Genomic DNA, 7605 nt, shown 5'->3' with positions numbered 1-7605 from the left:
CCCCCCCCAGCCCTTCTGCACCACCAATCTCCCAAAGCGATTCGCCTCGCTTCGTACCGCCTCACCTCTCCTCACGCACTGTCAAAAAATCAATAGGTAGGTACTAACTAACAATCTCGGTGTGCACCGGCGCCCGCACTGGCCCCTCATCACACCAATCAATACCTACCTACTGTCGTTCGTTCATCTATTTCCTTCCTTCCTTCGAATGATCCATCCTCGCGCTCTCGCTTGCAGGGTACTTGACCAGCGATGTGCGGTAACCAAGGGAGTTATGCCTACATCGTACTTACTAACTATCTACTAGACCTACCTACTGTTTTTATGTACCTAGGTCTAGTTATACAGTACCTAGGCTGCACAACGTAGTGTAGTGTAGTGTAGTGTGGTGTAGTAGTGCCCTTTGCCGTGTGAAACACTACATCGTATACCTACCACGGTTCGATCTCTCGGCGCCTGCGTCGGAGTTTTTTCATCACGTCTACTCGCCTATTGCTCTGTTGGACGGGCGGTTTTGTACGTCCATCCATGTTTCTATCTATCCCTCCATCCATCGATCGTTCTATCGGCAGTGTCAAACGTACCAAGACGTGGCGCGTTTCATCTTCGACAGGGTTCGGTTTCGAAGGTGGCTACTAATACTGGGCCGTTCGGATGGTTTACCTATTCCTGAAGTGGGTAGTACTACGGGTTAATATCAAATGGACGATCGCGGATCAACATGGAACATGGATTTGAGTCTCGGAAATTGATTGAATGATTGTTTGATTGCTTCTACGACTAACTAAGCTACGCGGGGGTGGGGACACCCCCATCCCATGGCCGGTAGATAACACGTGCCATGGGGGGACAAGAAAACAAAAGATACTTTCTTGTCAGGTTTGTAGACCGTAAAATGGACCACTGTATCCACCGAGGAAGAGCACGAGGCTCCCCCTTTTAAGATACCGCGGTGAGTAGCGGGTCGTTGATCTCCTTTGCGCAAAATAAGCCTATACCACGTGGTAAAAGGTTCCAATCCAGGCCCGAAGGCGGGAAAGGACGGTAAGGGCCAGAGTGTTGCAAAGGTTGGAGGGGATGGATGTATATGATCTGGCTCGTACCGAGGGCGAGTAAACCATAAAGTCCATGGAGATTGGAAGGTAAACTGGAAAGCAAAGACAAAAGGAAAAAGAGAGGAAGGAAAGTGAACAGAGGTTGGTCGATTAGACCAATGGGAATCTTAAATGTCATAACTCGTAAAAGTAAAACACTTCGGGCAAGATCATGATCGTATTTTCGTTAACTAGCATGCCAATACAGATTGACGACCATCTTGAAAATCCGGATCATAATTTATTCCGAGGGAACTAGACATCGTTAACATCATCTCATATATTGAGTGGGTTTGAAAACTCACCATCGATCTCGCCAGCCTTGATGTCATCGGAGACATCCTTGGGGCTGCGACCGTCGATCTGGCAACCGACGGAGAAAGCAGTACCCAGCATCTCAAGGACGGTACCCTTGAGCTCCTTGGCCAGGGAGCGGTGGCGCATCTGGCGGGCAATGTCGAAGATCTCCTCGAGAGGGATCGACTTGCTGTGCTTGATGTTCTTCTCCTTCTTGCGGTCACGGGGAGGCTCCTTGAGGGCCTTGATGACCAGAGAAGAGGCCGAGGGCACGACGGAGACGGCGGCCTGACGGTTCTGGATGGTAAGACGGACCGTCACACGGAGACCTTTCTGTAATGCACCAAACCACGTTAGAACTATCCCGATGCTGCCTGTTCAGATACCACAAAGAATGGAACATACCCAGTCACCGGTGTTCTTGGCGATGTCTTCACCAATCTTCTTGGGAGACAGACCGAGAGGACCAATCTTGGGAGCCAGAGCAGACTGGGCTCCGACCTCACCACCAGTCACTCGCAGGTGACTATGAACAATTAGCCTCGTGATGCTTTTCAATCCCTGCGACTGATGATAGAAAACTTACATGATCTTCACCTCATTGGGATCGAACTTGGGAGCTGCCCAACGGGTGTTTCATTAGTCGCCAGCCATAGATAAATCAAGGAGATGATACTTACGCATGGCGAGTGCGAAAGGTCGTCAATCGTCCTTGAATTGGTCGTTGGTGGTTGGTACGAAAGAAGAAATCGAAAAGTTCGCGCCCGGAAGAGGTTTTGCTTGTCCACAGCTCGCACTAGTGGAAGCGAGGGGCCCTATCAGGACTAGGGTGCTAGGGTTTAACCCGCTAGCTTCTCACGTGACTGACATAGTCTCTTACATAAGCGTATCCCATGTAAGCCCGCATACAGGTTACTTAATGCATGTGTTGCGATTATTTCTCAATTCATTGAATCTAAATGGTTGCTATATATCGACCTAGCAAAAGGAAAAGGGTAAAATCAAAAACCACCGCTAAAGATACAATCGACCCGAAGACCGACCTAAAACCGTTTCTTGCTCCCGTCATGGCCGTCCCATCGTCAGACCTAGCTAGTTCCAGAGACAGCAAGTCTAGAGCGGGTTAGTCTGGTCCTTGGATCCTTAAAATAGAGGGAAAACCTACTTCATCAGATGATCCATGAATGTTTGCAAAGAAACATCATCAGTGAAGATTGTCTGCGACGTCACGCCGCCTCCGTAACCACCGGTCGTGTGTGTGGTGGACGGGTTCAGCTTGGACAGAAGGAAACGTGCTTGAGATCCGCCAGCATCGCAGACAATGAAACGGGGTAGCGGGAATCGATCCGCAATCAGTTCCTGTGGTAGAGAGTAATCAGCTGCATGCCTGTGTAGTTGTGAGCATTTGATAACATACCCTTGCATCTTCCTTGGGCAGCTCCAGCAGAGCCTTCAAGTTCTCGTATCCCTCCTGTTCATGATACCCGGCCTTTCTCCATTCCGCAATTGTCTCTCCGTTGAAGATGAGGATGTGGAAGAAGGTATCCAGTAGAAGGATATGGTCGGGCTGGATAGAAGCCGAGTCGAGTAGAACCGGCTGGGCGCCCTCCTGATTCAGAGAGTACGAATCCAGAGTCGGTTGAATCATGATGAGTGAATCGCCAACATCTTCGTGGTTGAGGACGTGTCGGTAGAAGGCCGTCTCGTCAGGGGAGTTGTTGAACACCTGCAGGAACTGACTTCGGCGGAGATGGAACATGAACTGGGGATAGAGGGTGAAGTTCTTCTCCAAGCGGAACGAAGTGGGATCGTCCTTCCGGTAGTCGGCAAAGCGAGAGCAAAGCCTAATGAGCATACGGTCGACCCATCTGAGGACATCAGGGCCATCGTCAACCTCAGCCTTGAAGACCGCAATGCGCGCCATCAGCACCGCAGCAGCTTCCTGGTCGAAAGACTGCGCCAGAGTAGGATCACCAGCCGGCCCGCTAAGCGGCCGCGCGACAGTCGTGACTCGGAGGTGGAAGTTCCCAGACGAATGCTGGTAGTATGTCAAGAACTGCATCATTCCTCTCTGGGGCCCGGGCTGCACGGCAGCGGGTCCGCCTTGGTTCGCAATTTCGAAATAGACACCGTAGCTCGCCGCGGGGTCAATGGCGCACATCTTCCATGCGCAAGTATTCCCAATACCGCACTCCGTCTCTCCCACGGAGCTGGACTTCTTGTTCAGGGATACTGCGTGGCCGATAAGCCCAGTGACCTTAAGCTCCTTGGTGGTAAGCACTTCCAGAGAGGCATTGAAGCCCATTAACAAATTATCGTTCACATCCTTGTCAAACACCCGGACAAAAGACTGCTTGAACTGTGAGGATGTGAAGCTATCGGTGAGAAGCATGTTGCCGCCGGTGTAGTTGGAGAGATTCTTCATCTCCAGCAGACCAACTTGGTCGAGACAGCCGGCGAAGATGTCGACGATATGGCCGTTGTTGGCAGCTCGCTTGGCCATGGCATCGTAGAACTACTCTGTTAGCACGGCGGTGTAACCCGCAGGGCCGAATGGAGCTTACCTTGACGGCCTTCTTGTAGTACTTGATGTTATCACGATCGATGTCATGGTGAGATCGGATCGGCTCCTTCAGCTCCGGTCCAACAACATGGCCCGGGCCTTCGGTAGCCGCACCGCTCGTGAAAACCATGATGCGCGCGCCGGCATTCTGGAAAGAGGTCTCAAGCAACCCAACAGCAACGCTCAGGGCAACGCCAGTACACCGGAGAGGGCGCTTGTCGTTGGCAACGGGCCACGGATCGCGCTGCATCTGCTCGAGCACGTTGGTGATTTGGAATTCGGCTTGCTGGACGGGAAGGAGGAATCGAGCGGCGGCACCCATGGGCGGGCGCGCGGGCATGTTCGGCATGTTGGGTCGCAACCCCGCGGAGAGCAGACCAAGCATCTCCTGGACCTGCTTCGCGGCATATTCCTTGCTGCCCCGGAACACGTACGATTTGCCACATTCGGTGTAACCAAGCTCATGTACTTGTGCCTAGATTGAAGGATGAGTTAACACATCCGACGACCACCATATTGTACCACGACTCAAGGGATAGGCCTTCCTACCATTGTGCCAAACGTGATCAGCCCAACCAACGCATTTGCCGGCAGCAGAGACAAGCTCATGACAAGGGAGTCCTTCAGCGCCTTCAGGCTGTCCTCCTCCTGGCAGGTATCCACGACATAAACAAAGATCGGAGGGGCGGGAGCGGGACGGGCCAATTGGTACTCGATCGTCGAACTCATGGGGTGTAGCTCCGGGGGTATCGTGCTCTCGGTGATGTCCTTGTAGTGAGGAGGTAGAGGGTTGCGCATCAGACAGAAAGGACAGATCCAGATCCGCGCTCGAATGTCCACGTTGCTACCAAGGGGGTTAGTCGCACTTCTCGCCAGACGATGGCATCGAATCTTACGCATATGGGTTCAGGACAGCCCGGCATGGTGGTTTACAGGTCACCGGTTCATATTGAAGCAACGGGGCGTCCGGCTTCTCCTTGAGGGGAGTGTAGACCGCACCAATGGGGACGACAAGGCGGGACGCTTCCTGTTCCTGAATTTAGCAGACAGCGCGCGAGGACACGGCGATATCGAAACCAACCATGCGAGTGCTAGGAAACGTGTTCCAGCTGAGTCTGATGCCATCTCGATCCTCGATGTCGCTCCATTGGTCCTTCAAAGCGTCGTAGTCCATGATGGTTGGGTAGGGACGGGACGGTGGACTCGACTAGACTTGGTGATGTGTGAGGGGACGTCTAGAGGGAAAAGGGGTGGGGGGGGGTTAAGATTCAGAAATGATTCTTTAAACTCCAACAACTAAAGCTTCGAGAAACACGTGTATCATAATCCGGTCTCGATATAGGCAACGCCAACAGCTAATGTCCGGAGACTCATGCGGGGGATCGGAGTGGATGTTGTTGTGAGTCTGTTGCTTGTTGACATAAGGCCAGGTTGCAGCATCTCTGGTCACTGCGCCCGCCCGTACGGTCACGCTAGTACTATTTAAATCCCGTTCTCATCTTTCCGCACTTTTTTTTCTTCTTTCTTCATACAATTACTCGCCGACTTCCATTATACTTGACAACTTCGTCGTTTTTGATGACGAAAATTGTCCGGTGGTCGAGCGAAGAGTTACTCGACCCGTTGCTGGGCACCTGGCTTTGAGAGGTCGTTTTGTACCTTAAAGATAAATTGGGAATCAGCTGTGGTCACATTACTATTACTCTTATCACACTTAGATGATGAACAAATTTATATAAGCTCCATGGCTACTTAGTACCTGTAATAAGGAAAACCAGATTAAATTTGTACGGATGCTGTTAGAATTGGATCGCGTAATCATAGCGTGTGTATTAACGCTGCATTGAAGTAACCCACAGAACGATGAAAATTGAAGGTAGAAAGCAAGAAAAGAGAAGAAAAGAACCCCCAAATGACGTAGCTTCGTGAAGTTGACGCTTGACTCAAGCATTCTGAGGAGCTTTGCCCACTTGTTTGAGCAGGTAACTGCGCTTGAAATATGTGTTCGGGTGGACGATGGTGTCGAGGTCTGTCTGGTTCCAGGACCCGTCCTCCTTCACCTTCTTGATCTCGGTCTTGTGCGCCCATTCAAAAACCCGATTACAGGCAATATGATACCTGGTTCTGTCGACATCCTCCCGAACCCCTCGTAGCACTTCTTTGTCATGGACACCGGTCGACTGAAGGAGGCCGATGAGATTGTCGACCGAGTAGTGTCGGTAGGGACAGCCGTGAGTCTGCCCGGCGCCGGTATTTGAATCGCCGAGGATCTTCTGACACGAGTAAGGGAGGTATCCACGACCACGGCGATTGACATCACCGCCCACATCACCATAGGCGTGGCGGATGTTGTACTTGTATCTGGAGTTGAACTCGTCATCCGTAAACCCCTTGAAAGACTGGCGCCAGAAGAGAATACACTCTTCGAGGGAGAGGCCGATGCCCTTCAAGAATAGGGTATACTGGAGTCGACCAAAGTGTTTCAAGTGGTTGTTCTTTCGCAGGTTCATATGCAGACTGCGCATGCAGAGGGGGAAATGGTTTGAAAGCCGGTCGATGTTGCTCGCCGTGATGGGGGCACCATCCACGACGCCTTCACTTTCGGAATACACCGACTCGGCACTTCCGAAGTTCTTCGACAGGTGATTCAGGATCGGAGTCAGTCGGTCGTCTTCGTCCAATCGGGGGAGGGCACGACTCGTCAGCTAGGGATACTGTCAGCGGTCTCGAACCAACCATCAGAGTATGGCTGCTACAAACCTCCAAAGCGCGCTCTAGACGAGCGGTGAACTCAGCAATGATCATGCTCAATTGTTCTCTGCCAGGCACGTAGGCCTTGCCCCTAGCCACAAAAACCGACCGTCTCTCAACCAACTCCGGCACCTTTTCCCAATCCACTTTGTACCACGTCTCGTCGTCAACGCGGCGTAGACCAAGAGTCGCGCTCACCAGATTTTCAGCCATCTTGCGTTTCTCTTCATCACCAACGGGTTCCCATTCTAGATTGAGGCTCTCTATAAAGGCGCGTTTCTCCTTCGAGTCATCCTGTTGGAATCGGAACCGGAAGAGCATCGTCTCCGCGCGCACGAAACGACGGCGCAGGTCTTCGGTCGCGGAAAACGCCAACCGAAGGATGAAGTGCGAGTAGTGGTCTTTCTGGCGCTCATTTGAAAGTCTCGCATCTGCTGCGCCGGACGAGGACGAAGTGTTGGAGGAGAGAGGGAGGAACTTTTGCAGGAGAGGGGTGATGTGGGTTGCTGTCTCGGCGGCGGTCTTGTTTCGATAGGAACATGCTTCGATTTCAGCCAGAACTAGACATCAAAGTTAGTTTACGACCAGATTATTGAGGGTTCTCCCCATGCGCACTCTTCAGTCTGTCAATCGCCCACTGCTCGAACTGTTCCAGAGTGATCTCGGCCGTCGGTGGGACATCGTAGAAATTCAAGCGATGCGGGTAGTCCTGCTGCTTGAACGCCGAAGATGCGAACTGCTTCTTTCTTGGGTCCAAGTTGGCCCTCCGCTTGGGGTCAACTCTATGAAAATCTTGTCGTATCATGTTGCATTAACCAGATTGTTGCACGAATTGGCGGTCTTGTTGAATCGAAGATCCATCAATCCTTATCCGCTTTCGTGACAGAAACGCGATCCACG

The 7605-nt window shown here is 51.9% G+C and overlaps 3 protein-coding genes across 3 annotated transcripts; all 3 read right to left on the bottom strand.

Annotated features, from left to right (window-relative positions):
• Positions 1-733: 733 nt before the first annotated feature.
• On the bottom strand, positions 734-2123 carry BDW47DRAFT_99078 (60S ribosomal protein uL11). Its single transcript, XM_024820805.1, has 5 exons — positions 2072-2123; positions 1978-2011; positions 1797-1917; positions 1400-1724; positions 734-1349 (listed from the first exon to the last, which is right to left on the bottom strand). Exons 1-5 carry the CDS (start codon positions 2073-2075, stop codon positions 1336-1338), a joined length of 498 nt encoding a protein of 165 aa, XP_024675453.1. The 5' UTR covers positions 2076-2123; the 3' UTR covers positions 734-1335.
• Positions 2124-2317: 194 nt separating this feature from the next.
• sec23 (GTPase-activating protein SEC23) lies at positions 2318-5342 on the bottom strand. The gene is made up of 7 exons (XM_024819294.1): positions 5036-5342; positions 4851-4981; positions 4504-4798; positions 3956-4429; positions 2809-3906; positions 2557-2750; positions 2318-2504 (listed from the first exon to the last, which is right to left on the bottom strand). Exons 1-7 carry the CDS (start codon positions 5126-5128, stop codon positions 2480-2482), a joined length of 2310 nt encoding a protein of 769 aa, XP_024675452.1. The 5' UTR covers positions 5129-5342; the 3' UTR covers positions 2318-2479.
• Positions 5343-5728: 386 nt separating this feature from the next.
• Positions 5729-7542, bottom strand: BDW47DRAFT_99074 (DNA primase subunit PRI2). The gene is made up of 3 exons (XM_024820804.1): positions 7321-7542; positions 6715-7265; positions 5729-6659 (listed from the first exon to the last, which is right to left on the bottom strand). Exons 1-3 carry the CDS (start codon positions 7508-7510, stop codon positions 5898-5900), a joined length of 1503 nt encoding a protein of 500 aa, XP_024675451.1. The 5' UTR covers positions 7511-7542; the 3' UTR covers positions 5729-5897.
• Positions 7543-7605: the final 63 nt, after the last annotated feature.

The sequence above is a fragment of the Aspergillus candidus genome (assembly GCF_002847045.1).
Source record: "Aspergillus candidus strain CBS 102.13 unplaced genomic scaffold BDW47scaffold_4, whole genome shotgun sequence".
Lineage (NCBI taxonomy): Eukaryota > Fungi > Ascomycota > Eurotiomycetes > Eurotiales > Aspergillaceae > Aspergillus > Aspergillus candidus.
This window is presented reverse-complemented; position numbering and strand designations above follow the sequence as displayed.

What these genes read in the sequence shown, in the direction of transcription:
- BDW47DRAFT_99078 (XM_024820805.1), bottom strand. An exon ending in CCCAATGAGGTGAAGATCAT is followed by an intron (nt 1,918 to 1,977) that starts GTAAGTTTTCTA and finishes AATTGTTCATAG; the next exon opens with TCACCTGCGAGTGACTGGTG. An exon ending in CCAAGAACACCGGTGACTGG is followed by an intron (nt 1,725 to 1,796) that starts GTATGTTCCATT and finishes GGTGCATTACAG; the next exon opens with AAAGGTCTCCGTGTGACGGT.
- sec23 (XM_024819294.1), bottom strand. Translation starts at nt 5,128, where the DNA reads ATGGACTACGACGCTTTGAAGGACCAATGGAGCGACATCGAGGATCGA. An exon ending in ACTACAAGAAGGCCGTCAAG is followed by an intron (nt 3,907 to 3,955) that starts GTAAGCTCCATT and finishes CTAACAGAGTAG; the next exon opens with TTCTACGATGCCATGGCCAA. An exon ending in TTCATGGATCATCTGATGAA is followed by an intron (nt 2,505 to 2,556) that starts GTAGGTTTTCCC and finishes AACCCGCTCTAG; the next exon opens with ACTTGCTGTCTCTGGAACTA.
- BDW47DRAFT_99074 (XM_024820804.1), bottom strand. Translation starts at nt 7,510, where the DNA reads ATGATACGACAAGATTTTCATAGAGTTGACCCCAAGCGGAGGGCCAAC. An exon ending in GGCGATTGACAGACTGAAGA is followed by an intron (nt 7,266 to 7,320) that starts GTGCGCATGGGG and finishes TTTGATGTCTAG; the next exon opens with TTCTGGCTGAAATCGAAGCA. An exon ending in GTCTAGAGCGCGCTTTGGAG is followed by an intron (nt 6,660 to 6,714) that starts GTTTGTAGCAGC and finishes CAGTATCCCTAG; the next exon opens with CTGACGAGTCGTGCCCTCCC.